Source organism: Chrysoperla carnea, chromosome 5, assembly GCF_905475395.1.
Source record: "Chrysoperla carnea chromosome 5, inChrCarn1.1, whole genome shotgun sequence".
NCBI classification, from domain to species: domain Eukaryota; kingdom Metazoa; phylum Arthropoda; class Insecta; order Neuroptera; family Chrysopidae; genus Chrysoperla; species Chrysoperla carnea.
Window position 1 is genome coordinate 22,279,931 of NC_058341.1, and position 16,172 is coordinate 22,296,102.

Here is a 16,172-nt window from a genome sequence, read left to right on the forward strand (position 1 = left end):
ACTCTTAGAGATAAACCACAAAATCTTTTTTTCTATTAAATAATTTGTACTATTCATTATTGGATATTTTTTTGAATGTCTATTGATTATTTCAACTGACTTATTTCTAGCATTTAATCGTCTAGATCAGGAGGCAAACGTAACAAAAGAATGTAACAAGGTTTATTGTATTCATAGTTTTATATTTTCTATTTGTAACATAGTGAACTTGGTCTCTATTGGATTTCTATTCTCTATCCTTTACTTTTAGGTTTTAAAGTTAATATCTCTTGCGGTTGTCAAATTTTGCTACCTTGTCAAGATAATGTCAAAAACCACTAATCTTGTTTCTGAATTTAATCACTTGGAGACTAACTCTTAATATTAAATTTCATGTCAATTCGCTTGTCAATTCTCAAGATGGAAATCCCATCTTAAACAACTGATACATTATTTTGGCACCTTAAACTCCTGATCATTTATAGTTTATATACTATATCTACTGTTATAGTTAATGAACCAATATTGTAAATATTTATAAAATTATTGAAACAAAAAGTGTAATAACAATGGATAATGTTATTGTTACAATTTATTTTCACATGAAAACGATTGTTCAATTACATAATACAGTTTATTATTTATGTCTACAATATTTTATTGTTATGTAATATAATAAATAAAAATACACTTTTATATCAATTTTTTTATTGCACTCACTAATTATTATTGAATTTAATAGCGTTAATGTGTTTTTAATCACATTAGGACTATATCATCACGATTTGTTGAAAGTGAAATTATTTAAGATTGTTCGAACACTACCACAAAATTAACATTGTGAAAAGGAAAGGATGGTATACGAGTCCAACCGCTCTTGAGCAAACATTAATGGCCAAGACCATGTGATATTTTTTTATAAAATACATTTCATAAAAAAAGGCCCCGAAAGCGTTGACAACTGTGGAAAAATCATTTGATAGATTTAGCCATGAAAATGCGGAAACAGGAATACACATTCTATATAGGATGGATTGATCTCCACTCGAGTGAAATAAATGCCAGTATCTAGACTAGGAATATGCGAAAGTATGTTAAATCTGAAAAGCTTCTGGAACACCTTTGAAGCAAAGAAAGTACAATAGATCGAACTGGTCGGTCTACAAAAGACCTTCTAAGGCTTATTCCTAGCTCAAATCTTTTCTAATCTAATCTAAGTACACTCTAGTACAAGTGATGCAGTTTTAATGCAATTGCAGGAGATGGTCCTACAATAAATCCTGAAAGATGAATGGCAAAATAAAAGCAGCGTACTTTGTCGTTACATAATAAAATATATAAGATTTTTCAACAGACCATATACTTCAGACGTTGGTTATAAGATCAGTATCCATGTCACATAAGATTCACAGAAATCACTGCAGACTTTTATATTTTTTTTGAGACGTAAATTTTTTGTGCCATCTTTATAGGTATCAGTTATTTATCAGTTTTAAAATTCTACCTGGTAACTACAAATTTAGTAATCTACGCTGCGAATATAAAAAAAATATCTTTCCGAATCATTATATGACATGCATTCGTTTTGTATGGACTACCTACACTCTAGAGTAAAATAGGATATATTAATTGCATGGAGATACCAATAGCTGCATAGAACAAGAACCTATTTTTTAATTTTATTAAAAATTGCAATATTGAAAACTTCTTCTTTTACGAAGAAGATAATGAAAATGAAACCAACATTCCAAAATTCTTTTTCATTTTGATATTAGAAAATATGATACTGATGTCTGGTATCGCACAAACCGTTTTATACAAATGAATACCTTTTTTATAAAGAAGCTATGTGGCTCTCATGGCAGGTTCTTCTGAAAGTCATAAATAATCATTTGCATTCAAATAAACATATCAGCGTGGAAGTAAATATTAAAAGTATAATTAGATTGAACATATGAACTTGAACCTCTGTACAAAAATAATGTGAGAAATTTATTTAAAATGCAAAAAAATGTAAAACGCCAAAGGTACCGTCGAGGATTCTTCACTCGATAATTTGTAAACACAAATGATATTTTACATGATATTTAACTGTACATGATATTTAAAAAAATAAATATATTATTCTGTCCACTTTTCCCATAATTTGTTAAGCAATTATCAATGAAAATTACTAAGCCCTGAAATATTATCACGCAGAGACTGTTCTTAGAAGACTGCTTCTCCTTGTCGTCATTTTTTTTATTATAATAATAATTTATAAAATATTCTAAATGATATTTTAATCGTTTTCTCAATTCTTTTAAAATTTTCTTCTTAAAAATGAAATTTTAATCATTTTCTCAATTCTTCTTTTTTTGTAAGTTTTGCTTTTTGTAATTTCCATTTTAATGATTTGTTATTGGTTTATATCCAAGGTAAATTTAAAAAATATTTACGTATGTAAAAAAATAAATAAAACAAGTGAAAACAAACAATTTCCTGAGTTAATTGTTGAAATACCATGTATAGAAAGTGTTGAATGTCAGTGCTTGCATATTTTTTTTTAAAAAGCAACACAATTATGTCGGCCTTTCGGCGGCTATTTGTTTTGGTTTTCGAATTTTTTGAAAGTATTTTCTAGAATTTTTATTCTTTTTTCGAGAATCTTTCATAAGACGGCTAGTTGAAGCTATCTGCAAATTTTCAACTGCCTTTCTTTTATATTTTTGGAGAAAATGGACTAAGTAAGTAATTTTTTGAACGCCTATACTAAAATTTTGTTCGTACCCTCAATATTTTTAAGCGTTACAAACTTGGGACTAAAATTTGTATACCTTGATAAATATTTCATATGTACAGGGTATAAAAAGATGAGTAAGCATTGAATAATACATGTTTTTTATGAAGTCATGTTATATTTATAACATACAATTATGGCTAGATAAGTTAACAATATTGCGGTTACTTTGCGGTTTACAAAATATACTCATTAGCTAAGAGAAAATAACTCAAATTTATAATGATAACCGTATGTTTAAAACATATTTTTATCAAATTATACTAATTTTCATTGTTTATTTTATAAAAAAATTCGCTTTGGAAACGTTATGAACTCCTGAAAATCAATTATCAATTTTTTTTTTTTTAAATACGTTAAAAAAATATTTGCTTAGAGTTTAAACCACGATTAGTTTAATGACTGATATTAAAGTTGTCTCGCAAATAAACAAAAAGGTCAAAATAGTGTATTTTTTAAATATTTAAACCTAAAAAAGCTTCTGAAACGTTTCTCTAAAGCTCATAGTTAAGGGGCTTTGAGCAATATAACATGTGAGAAACCGTGCCTGATTTACAAATACGAGTCAGTATTTCTTCAGGCTACTTCTAATTGCAGTAAAGATTTAAAGTCAAAGACTGTACTTTTCATATGATGTTAAAAGTTATTCAGAAATTTGCCCTCAATAATCTCCGTTGGTATTAAGGTTTACCATTTACTAATAATTTTCGATAGTGAAAAATACATTATATGAATTCATGTCAATAAAATTGGCCGAAAAAATTGATACATTAAATTGATGCAAATACCTTACTTGAATGAGAATATGGCTTTGTTTCTTCTCGTCGATCTTTTCGAAAAATGTTTAAAGATTCGTTCGAAAGTGTTTTTCAACTTAAAAATGTTTAGGGAAAAATATGATAGTTACTATTGGGTTTAGGAAAAAGTGTGTAAGATTTTTTTACCTCAATTAAAAGGTTTAAGAATTTTTTCATATTCGTTAACCCAAATTCCAAATAGTTTTTCTCATTGCTAACAGAAAAAAGGACAAACGATGTTGAAATTTCAACTATAATTGAACAATTGATCCGAGGAATATATTTCAAAAAGATCAAATCTTATTCAACCAACAGAAAAAACTAAAATTGAAAATCCTTAACTTGAGAAGTGACCAGCGACCTCTCACGAAAGAGTAGTATCTTTAGAACTGCATTTTTACTAATTTTTTACTGTTATAAAATAAATGGAAATTTTTTCACGGATATTTTTCTCATACATTTTATAATTTTTTTTTTTTAATATTCATTAAATAATCAGTAAACATAATTATTTATATAAAAATAATTAGCATTGTTATGAAGATGCATATAATTTATAATTATAATAATCATCTTTAAATTATTATAATAATTGATAGAAACCTTGAATTTAAAAAAAATAATATTAAAATGAAGAACATCTTTTATTTAAGAAAAAACAAAAATATAAATTAAAATACAATAATTAAGTAATATTATTATCATTAGATTATTTTAATGGTTATCTAATTTTATTTATAAATTGTATATATTTATTTTAAAATAACGAACATATACAGATCAAATATCATGGCGTGGTAAAATTCAATGTAGACAATTATGTTGTATAGATTGAAATGTTACTTGTCGGAAAATTAGGAAAATCGAGTTTAAATAATTTAATCATAAATGATGCATTAGTTATTGGTATCAAGAAAATGTAATATAGTCGTTCAAAATTAGGAATTTTAAATTTTATAGACTTGAAAATGAGAAAATGTTGCTGTTTAAAACATATCCATGTCGTAATGAGTTAATCTCTGTAAATTTGATTGAAATGAAACTTTAGGCTGATTAATTGTCAAGAAAATCCTTGATGGTGATACGATCGAGATAATCTTTAATGGTGAAACGATCCAATAACATTAAAGCATAATAAAAGCATACAAAAAAACCCTCTTTTTGTATGTAAAATTTACAAAAAACAACTGAATATTTTCTTAAAAGTACAATTTTTTTTTTTTTTTTGTGTTTTAAGATGGTAAAAAATCTATATTTGAATAAAAAAGATCTATATTTGAAAAAAGTGCATTTTCCAAATCAATTTTAAACATTTCTCTAACGGTTTTAGTTGAAATAATGTAAATTTTTGCTGCCAGGGACTATTTTTTCGCATCAGTACAAACTATAAACTTTGTTCACGTTATAATGTACGATCTATATAATTTTTTACTAAATAATTTTTTGATTTTATAACGGGTTATATTTTACTTTTTTTTTATCTTCTTCTATACATTTTCATTATAAACCTGTTATTTTTTTATAGATATAAATTTGATAAAAATCGCCTAGCTTTTTTGATAAACAACTCAATTAATTTTAATCAAAAACAATCAAAACTAATAATAAAAAAATTTGAAGAGTAACGGAATATCAAATAAGCAAAGATATACATCATTATGACATATTTTTAACTTCACATACAGTAAACTTCATTAATAATTTGAAATGGGTGTTAAACATAAATTCATTGTTTGTAATGATAGAAGGATCTTAGGTTAAACGGTCTAGCCTCTGGTTCATTATATCTTCACTTTTGTAAAGAATGAGTTTATGTGCAGACAGAATGCACAACCAAAAAGAGTTTCCTTGATTAATAGTTTTTTTTTTTTTTTGTCTTGGGACCCTGCCTACTTCACACTGCAGATTGAACAGATCACCTTTGTTTCTGTACAGCTTCGTAACGAACTTCGTTCCTAACGAGGGTCCCACGACAGCAATCTTTTTTTATACAATATTCATTTGAAATAATCATCTTATAATACTTATTTATATGAAAAGAAAAATTATTGTATAATATGAACAATATAATTATTAAAACGCCAAGGATTATTTAAATTATTGACTGTAAAAAATATTCAATCATTTTGTATAACAAAATAACAACTCTAATTTAAATAATAATAAAACTAATGAAAATCATTTATTTGTATTCATAATTTTATATATTTATTTAAATTTAAATGTATTAATATTGTATGACCCAAATTATAAAATATAATATATATTAAATATTATTAAGTAATAATTTTTTACTTTCTATTTTTACAGAGAAATGGCTACAGCAACAAGATTATTACATCCACATAAAACACATCATTTATACAGCATCACAAGAAATATACTATTTAGTGTAAGTATATTTATATACATTTTATTCCAATATCGATGATTTTTATGCATTTCTTAACAAAATATGAAAAAACTGTAAACGAGATGACAAAAAGTGAAATCAAAATTAAAATTGGCCAAGATGATTGGCGAATGATACAAGTATATTTTAAACTACTAATGAGACAGATATTAGACAGAGACATTGGACATATTATTTGACGTCATATACTATATTTGCCATACAAACATTTGCTAGAAAGAGGTACAAACAAATCTTTGATGATTTTTACCTTGATTTACATGAATGAGCTTTTATAACAGCACAAAAAAACATTGATATTCAATATTTTTAAGAAGGTTTCGTTAAACTCTGTGTAATGGCTTCTCAACTTTAATTAAATAGAATGACAAACTTTAGATCGCTTTCGATTCAAAGCTCAAAACTTAGCCCTAGATTAACCGAAGGCTACATGCCAAAAAAAACAAAATTTAAATATTTAAACTTATAAAATTTTGAAAAAATACTACCTTCAGTACTTTAATTAGAATTTAAACTTTAGTGTATCAGAAGAAATGGTCAGTATTAGAGGGATTAATTGTAAATATGCATCCAAAAACGACCCTTTTCGGATCTATAAACAGTGGTGGATTTACACTAGGGGCAGTCGGGGCTAGTGCCCAGGGCGGCAAATTTTCTAGGGCGGCAAAATTTGGAATGTGAGAATATTTTCTATACAATATATAATTAACTAATTCTTTTAAATAAACATTTTATTTTTCAAGAAATATAATTTATGCATTATGTATCAAATCAAAATTTTGTATATTATAATATGGGAAATTTAAGTAAAAACTATTAAAATAGTTTAATTAATTTATTTCCATAAAGGTTTGCAAAAATAAAATTTGATATTTTTATTTTCTGGAATTGATAAATTAATATACTTTTTTTGAAGAATTAAAAATATTTTCAAATTATGTATGTCTTTTTGATAACAGAAACTTTAATTGATCAATGAATTTTCCTAAAATTGGAGAATTATCAAATAATACTAATTAATTTTAATTTAAAAGAACAGTAATAAATAATATGTAATACATAATAAATTTTCTGCAATTAATTAGTTATTCTATTTTTTTTAAAATAAGATATCAAAACTATTAAAATAAAATTTCAGTCATAGGGCGGCAGAAATTTAAATCCGGCCCTGTCTATAAATCTCCCTACTTTTTTTAGATTTGTACCGAACCTATCCCTTTTTCTTAAAAAGGATCTAGGTATCTCATTTTTTATCAATGTCTAGCCGTTTGTCAAAAATAGAGAATTTTTGCTCTAAATTTAATATTTTTCAAGAGATGCAATCGAAAACCTGTTATAATTAAAACGAACTCAAATCCTAAAAACTGCAAAATAAACTGTTTCCCAAACAACTGAACCGACTTAAAGAAATGTATCAAAAAGTAAAAATAATTTTGAAATTAATACTTCCATCAGTATTTCCCTTGTGAGCAATTACGATTTAAAGTTAACATTAACCATATACTAAGTTGGAAATCGATTAATTGATTGCTTTTTCGTCATTTTTTTAGTCGGTTCTGTTTTTGGGAAAAAGGTTTTATTGATTACTTATTACCCAATTTGGAAAAAGTAAAAGTAAAATTGAACGTAAATGTTAATTATTGTATTTATTTTTGTTACAGATAATAATATTTTCATCAATTACATGGGCCCTACCGCCATCAATTATATCCAGTAAGTTATTATAAATATAATTATTATTTTTTATTGAATACATTAACCGCAATTTCAATTTTTGAATGTTATCTTATGAATTTTTGCCATAACAGGGTTTTTGCAGGTTTATTTTCACAAAATTAAAAACCGCTCCAACATATAAAAAATTCACGATTCTTATAGATAAGGAGATTCTTATAGAGGAGGATTAAGGAGTTGCTTTTTATTACCTACGGTTAATCATAGTTCTCAAAATTTAGAAATGAACATAGAAACATCTTTAAAAATGACCAATTACTCCTTTGAATTTGATTTTGGGTATATCTTTTCTTATTTAAATTGGGTAATGATGAAGTACGATTTGCAGTGCGTAGGTATCCTTCCTCTTCAGGGTAAAATTCTGGATTTAAATCACTTTAAAACATCGCGGAAGATATTTCTATATCTTCCTTCGGAAGATAAAGATTATTCTTACTGCAATTTTAATATGATTTAGTTCCATAATCAAAGAACGTAATTTGAAATTTTACAAAAAGAAATTCGCTTACGTTAGCGCAATCGCTCTGAGGTGCAAGGCATACTTCATCTCTGCCTAAATATAATAAGAAAATAAATTTTGAAAATGTATTCGTCTTAAAATTAACGGCTTTCGAGAGTACTTATCTTTCAATGGAACAACACAATCGCTTTTCGTACTAGCAAAACTGTTACATCTTCCCCATTTTCTTCTGATTTTACCTAGAACAAAAATCGGCTAAATTGAGATAAACAGTAGCAGGAGATGTTTCAAAAATGAAAAATTTATCTAAATAATTGAATATGACCGATCGAAGGAGTGTTATTTTCTGAAGGTCAATCTAAAGATGCTCACATAAAAAAAAAAAACCAAATAAAATTTTAAAAATGAAAGTTATTATAAATTAAATTTATATCGTTCCATACTAAATTTGAAATTATGAAATTTTGAAAGGAAATACTACATGAATTTTGAATTATCCAATAAGAATCTAATATGGTTGTAAGTACCATTAATATCAAAACATTCTCTCATAATTATTTTATGAATGACACAATTAATTATATCTTGAAATATAAAAACAATATAAGTAATATTCTTTATTCTTACTTAAACGTACTACAATTGTTGATTATTTCAACATCAAATCAACTTTATTTATTCAGTTCAATGTCTTTTGTCAACAGATATTATTTTTTTCAATTGATTTGTTTGAGTATTGTATTTCATAATAACAATTCATCAAACGTATAAAAATCATTTTATTAATTTTCTAGTCGAAGCTCTTTGTAATACGAATACCCCTCACGTTCAAATTCAGCCCGTATTTATTCGACCCAATAAAATGGGGTTGGATTGAGTTCATGTTGTAATAGCATCACGGTTCGGCTGGCTTTGTACGTTTTTAAGAAGAAAAATTATAATCTGGCTAACCGGATAGGTTAACCGGATGGATATCGAATAATTTTCCACACCTCTTAAAAAATGTTAGATTTAGAACAAAAATTCTTTATGAAATAATTAGACATGAGAGCTCCGAAGGGTTTCGTTTCCGGACACATGTTTATTATACCCAAATACTCGTTTTGCGTATCCTAGTATCCCCTCCAGGGCTGGATTAATGCATGTGCCCGACTGAGCCCAGGACCTGGGCCCCCGAATGTTCCGGGGACTCCCAACAAACAAATGATAAAAAATGTACACAAAACCAATCAGAAAATGGCTGATGGAATAAGCGAGCATACGATCTTCAATCGTAGATCTAAAAAACTACAAAACTCAGGGTGCTTATGATAAGCATAAAGTAAAATTTACTGTAAAAATCATATAGTGAAAATAATTAAAAAATTTGTAAAAAAGGCTACTCTTACATGGAACCCGTATGATTTTCGGGCCAAGTCCCTCAAATGTTTAATCCGGCCTTGAACCACTCGATTATAGACCTTTTGTTCAAAAGATTAAATGTTTGCACGTACGTGGGGTTTGCACATAAATCTTATTATTGCTTACTATAAACACTTACAGTTTTGGAGTCATCAACCTATATCTTTCAAATTCCTCAATAGTTTAAATTTCCCTTGTTTTTCTCTCATTTTTCTAACTAATAAAATTGAAAACAAACAAACATACAAATAAATTATTTTTTCTTCAAATTATTTCTTTCAGTTTTCCGGTGTATTATTGTTTTATAATTGATGAAATATCTAAATTATTTATAGATATACTCACTCGGTTGTACCTATCTTGAACAACTAGGTACTATAATGACAACAATATTCAATTATATATATTATTATTATTTTATTATTATTATACTATACATCCTGGAAATGATTATATCTTTGATGAGATCATTCAAAATGATCTATGAAATTAATCTTTGTATGGTGTTTTGTTCATATTGTAAAAAGCACCTTAAAAACCATTACTTATTCATCAAAAATGACATCACGTGATAATAAGATGATTGTGGATTGTTTAAAAAAAAGATGAGTATACAGTCCATGCGATAAATCATTTTATCAGTCCGAAATTGTAATGGATTTAGAGACGGAATAAATTTCTCGATTTTAAAGATTTTCTCGCTTATGTCACAGATAATATTGAAAGATATAAAAAAATCTTGAAGTCAATTAGTAGAAAGTCCTTTTTTTTGCTATTTAATAACATGTTCTAAGCTAATTTTTGCTCATCCTTTCCCCATTTCATATTTAAATCAGTCAAGTTCAGTTCAGTATTTTGTAATCGCGAATATCTAACCAAAATATAGAAGCATAACAAACGACTTTATCAGAGTTGCCTCTTGTATTAATTAACTTCTAGACTATACGCAGCAAGCTAGCAAGCTCATACAAATGCCTAAAGTATTGAAATGAATTGGCAATTTTTGGCAAATATTTGGTATGTTCAAAGCCAAAGAATTCTGTAAACCAATTACCTCATAAAAGAAGCAACATCGATAAAATCAATTAGACTTTCTTATTCAAGTGTAAGATTAGAAACGAAATTGGATCTAGAAATGTTGGTAACGCGTTAGCTCCTCGAATTTTCCGCCAATTACTAGTTTTGGCATATCTTTCAGTATTTACAGAGACATACGCGAATTTTCCTAGATAAACAGATTCATATCAATAGAGCCATATTCTTAAAAATGTTGCGCTTAGACTAATATATGTATATAATCAAATTGAATATACAAATATCAGTTCAATGATCTCTCAGTCGTTATAATGCGATGTCCGCCTAGCTATTGGTACTAAACATAGTGCCTATCATTTAAAATAAATATAGTCTTTTAATCTATATAATTACTAAATTTAAAATTTCTAATTCTTTTGCATATTTAATTAGATTTCTATATTGATTGGTAGAATAATAATACACCTATTGTAGTCTAATAAATCTGCAAATACTTTCAAATTCATTTCAAATAAAATTAGTTATAATTTTTGGCAATTTTTTCAATTTATCTAGAATCAAGAGCCAGTAAACTTTTTTACTGTGGAATTTTTCTTTTGAGCAGTAAGAATTTGTTAAGTTGATGTCCAGAAAAATGGATTTTATAAATTAAACATTAATTGTAAATTTTTTAAAGCCAACAAATAGCACTTTCTTGCAGGAATTTAAAAGTTTTAAGTTGGGGTGTTATTTCCAACCTCATCATAGGCATAATCTTAAAAGAAAATAATCATTAATTTAAATAGAAAAAATGGTGAATTAACAAATTCCATTTTTTTTTACTTTTCGCAAAGAGAATTTTAGTTCAATACTTATTTGCCACCAGAATATGACTTTTACAAAGAAAATTAACTATAAATAATGAATTTAGTGGTGATAGGAGGGGGAAATAGGAGCTCATTGAATACATTTCATTTCAACGAAAATAGTTATGAATTCACTACTCTGTACTCCATCAACGAACAATAAAAAACCCAGAAACTTTAAACGGCTGAATGGATTTTCGTTAAATATAGCCAAGAACTATCCCGAATCTTAATAATTTAGAAAAGAAACTGTGCACATAGCACAAAGAAATTCTTGATGGAAAATGTTTTCCCTGCTTCCAAGAAATTCTTCGTTTAAGTTGGAAACGAAAATTTTCTTCACCAAAAATATCTTTCGTTTCTATTAACACGATTTGTTATAAATAAATCTTGTCTATTTTTAGTCAGGCACGATTTTCTGTTTGTGGTATAGGGTCTCGCGTAGTATCGAATCGACAGATTTCCAAACGGTTAAGAAATCATTTTTTCTTTGCAGTGTATATTAGAGGCAACTAAATTTTTAATTAAAGATCTAAAGAATCTGAAGACTACTAAATAGTATTTTTTCTGAAATTCCAGATCCCACATCTACATCGTCCTCCGCATCTGTTGAAGATGTCCACGTAGAATGTACAAGTTCACATATGATAATTCATATACGCACTGGTGGTGATTATGGTACTTTTAATTCAGAGGAACAAACATCTGATGATACAAATTCATTATTATATGATTATCAACAAAATGTATTTAATGGTTTAGTATATCCAAAAGGTTTATCACGAAATTCAACATGTATGACGGAATATATTCATCAAAAGGATCCAATCGTTTATCGATTACCATTGCGATCCTGTAATACAATGAGTTCACAAATGGTAAGTTTTATTTTATAGCTTGAAGCTTTTCGCCATCGATTTTCAGTGTGCAAGCAAAGTCTCTACCGAGTACTTGTAAACTATGTATGTATGGCATTCGTTGGGTGCAAAATCACACGTTTTTTTTTAAATTATGAATATTTTTCAATTGTTTACATGTAATTGGTATAGTAAATTTCAAATAAAAGTTATTGAATAATAACAATTAATTAAACTTGTTGCATTATAAATTGAGAAAATAAGAGACGAATTGCATAAAAAATATTTTTTGAAGTAACATAACAATAACTTATTTAAATTTGTTAGAAAATAGTATGAAATTTTCAATGTAAACCCTTTATGCAAATAAAAGATTTATGTCAATCTCTTGAAAAAAAACTCATGCACGATGCGAATACACTTTGCGCTAATAATTTTCATCGCGTACTTAGCCCCATGTTGATAAATATACCTGTTTTTTCAATCATAAACGAACATGGCGAATGATTTGTTTATAATGTTGATTTCCTGACTCATTAAGTCATAAAACAAATATCTTAGATTTTTAGCAGCTGCTGTTTTAAGTATGCCATCTTCAATAACATGTGAGATTATAATTCACTTTCAATAACATGTATTTTTTTACACAATTCAATGCTTTTATAATTCACACGAAGTAGTGGAAAACCAATTTTTTTTTAATATTAATACGATTCATTAAATATTATTCACACTTCTTAAAGCTTAAAGCCTATTTTACTGGGAAATAGTTTAAAACAAAAATTTTATAGGTTCCGCATTCGTCGGAAAAATTTTCGAATTTGACTGTGATGCATATTCGGAAAATGTGCCTGATCCACTGATCAAGAGTTAGCCGGGCGTTAGTTTTGTTAGTTAGTTTTGGTGATATATTGCAATAAAACAGAAGTAAATGATCATTTTTCAATGTGTTTTCCACCTTCTTGTAAAATAGGAATAGTGAACTCTGCCTTCCTCTTGATTGTCGTATATTTTTATAGATACTCATAACATTAAATGACAAACTATATTTACCAAAATTGAATCCTACACGCATTTACACCCATATTTGATTTAATGATGTAACTAACTGTAAAATTAGTTTACAGTTTTGAAACTCTATATATGATATAGTTTCCCTTTTTTAATATGGATAAAATTTATTTTTAAATTAATTGCAAACATATTGTACTCATAATGAAATTTCGAAAAAAATTATTAGTTATTTATTAGTTATCGACTAGTCCCTTTTTTGGCTAAGTATGTGTTTAAGCCAAAAAATTGTTTAATTTATGAAATTTCGAACTCAAATTTTTCGAATTTTCCCCTTTCTAAACAAAAAATTCCTGTTTTGCTCCCCCCCTTTCCTTGGGCCAAAAGCTGGGTATGCCTTAGGTTCATTTAAAACGATTTTAAATAATACTTTAAAACAAATTAAAAAAGAAATTTTTGACCTTGGTGGGCAGACTGTCTTGTAGCAAAAAAAGAATAATCGTGGGTAAACCAGCTTACATAAATTTATTAAATCTAATTTGGTATTATGTAAGGAGTAAAATTATTTTAAATTCTAAGAAGAGGTGTAGTTCAAATATTTTAACATGGATAAAATTTTAATCTGAATTAATATGTTTAAAAAATGCAATAATTGAACCCAAAGAAAACAAAAATGTAGTTTAAATTAATACCAGGATTGTAGTTATTGAGATACAACGCTTCTGTGTTACCTGCCGAATCCAGAAATGTGGATTCGAAATGAATTACTTCAAATTATTTTGAAAATTATTAATAGAATCAACTTTTAAAGTATATTTTCTTGATTTATGGGTTAAAATGATCCAGAAACATGATTTTTGTCAAAATAGAAGACAAAATAAATTTTTCGATTTTCTCGATTTTTTTAAAGGGGCTAGGGAAAAATTGATAAAAATCGAAAAAATTCGAATGTCATCGATTTCGATAATAATCAATTTTTTAAGGTAATTTAGACCCAAAGAAAACAAAAATGTGGTTTAAATTAATACCAGAGTTGTAGTTTTTGAGATAACGCTTCTATATTACCTGCTAAATCCACAATTGTGAATTCAAAATGGAATTATTGTTATACACAAGCTGTAGTTTATTACTGATCTATTGAATTTAAAAAATGTATTTATGATACTCCTACTCAAATATTGAGAAAAAATTACTTTTGCTGGTTAATCTCATAAATTTATGGGCGATTAAATCTACAGTTGGTTTTTTTTTAAAGTAAGAAATGCTGTTAAATAATAAAAGAGACTGCAAAATTCTTATACCAAATGACTTTCGCCCAAACTCTCTGGCGGGTTTAATTTATGGCAACGACTCTGAGTATTGTGTTTTATACAAGAAAAGTTTGCCTAAAATAAATTCCAACGTCTGATTTTTTCAAATATTTTTTCAGGGAACTTCAATTTTTTTAAATACAGCAGTTAAATTTTTTTATTTCAGGATGACGGAAGTGTTGAATATTTTAACACAATTGTAGTTCAACCACATCTAAAACTTGTAACGAATCAAGGACGTGACTTCATTGTTCGCTGTAAAGATAACAATCCTGAAAAAATAATTGTTTTTAATGAACCTTTCAACACAGGGTATGTAGAATTGTAGTAAACGCCATACATTTCTTATCGTGAAATTTTACTTACAAATTTTTTATCTTTCAGAAAAGAACCGAAACCATTACCATCAATCTCTGAACTACCAAGAGCGACAATGAAAATATTCTACGGTGATCCGAATCAAAATGAAATTGCAGCAAATGTGAAAATTGGTGATCCACTATCGATTGTAGTGGCTCTTGAAAAACAAAATGATTTTGGTATAAAAGTATCGGATTGTTTGGTAAAAGATGGTCTGGGATGGGGTGAACAACGTTTAATCAATACAGATGGATGTCCAGTCGATGGTGAAATCATGGGAATGTTCTCATATAATGAAGATCGAACTCGTGCTGAAGTACATTTTCAAGCACACAAATTTCCATACACGAAAAGTGTATACTACCAATGTAATGTGAAACTTTGCTTAAAGATTGATGGAAAATGCGAGAAAATAACGGTTAGTCAAATTGAAATAGTCTGCCTCCCTTTGAGTGTAACCACTCTCATATTTTTTGTAGCTAACCCTGATAAAAAAGTCCCATTAAAGTCCGATTCAAATTTCCAATTCATTCCGATTCAACCCAATCAATTTAGACACTTAAGTGTCTAATGACTAGTGTAGGTAGGAAAAATCTTTTGGAAAAAAGTAAGACCGGAATTTTTCTCTAACTTTTTCCCAAATGATCCCCAATGTGTTTTTAACCTTTAGGCTTAGCCATACCTAATGAGTTGCTGGTCGAATAATAAATAATGAATGATGATAAGTTTTTGAATGCAAGAGCCAAGCAATCTTATAAAAATTCAAAATATAAGATCCAGATTTTAAATATAAATTTAAAAAATCAATTAATTATTATAGCCTCCAAATTGTGCAAAAAATCGTGGCCGACGTCAAGCGAAGGATGCAAATGATGGTGGTGTACCAGCAACGATTGAAGTATTTAGCGGATTATACGTAAATGAAGCAAACGATTTAAGCAAAATTGATCCCTACGAAGATGATGTTATTGCTCGAAAGGTAAGGTCATTTTATTTTTCCTACTGATTTTCGAAATCATGTCTCAAAAACCAAATATTAGGTACAAGACTCATGTTAAGATTAACAATTTTGAGAAACCAAGGAATCAGAATGTACAACTATTATTGATTATGTCGAAGTATTCTTCTAAATTCATTTCAATAGTAACACCTATGTGATATTCCCAGCGTTTAAAGCCTCCATGAGGTAGA

At 27.5% G+C, this 16,172-nt stretch overlaps 1 protein-coding gene across 2 annotated transcripts in view; it reads left to right on the forward strand.

The window, feature by feature from the left end:
* Positions 1 to 16,172, forward strand: part of LOC123299886 — a 37,057-nt gene that overhangs the window by 20,457 nt on the left and 428 nt on the right. For both annotated transcript variants that reach the window (XM_044882289.1, XM_044882290.1), the window contains exons 2-7: positions 5,866 to 5,947; positions 7,630 to 7,681; positions 12,023 to 12,321; positions 14,788 to 14,933; positions 15,006 to 15,399; positions 15,802 to 15,960. In XM_044882289.1, coding sequence (XP_044738224.1) covers positions 5,870 to 5,947; positions 7,630 to 7,681; positions 12,023 to 12,321; positions 14,788 to 14,933; positions 15,006 to 15,399; positions 15,802 to 15,960 — 1,128 coding nt within the window. In that variant the 5' untranslated portion in view covers positions 5,866 to 5,869. The remainder of the gene's footprint in view (positions 1 to 5,865; positions 5,948 to 7,629; positions 7,682 to 12,022; positions 12,322 to 14,787; positions 14,934 to 15,005; positions 15,400 to 15,801; positions 15,961 to 16,172) is intronic.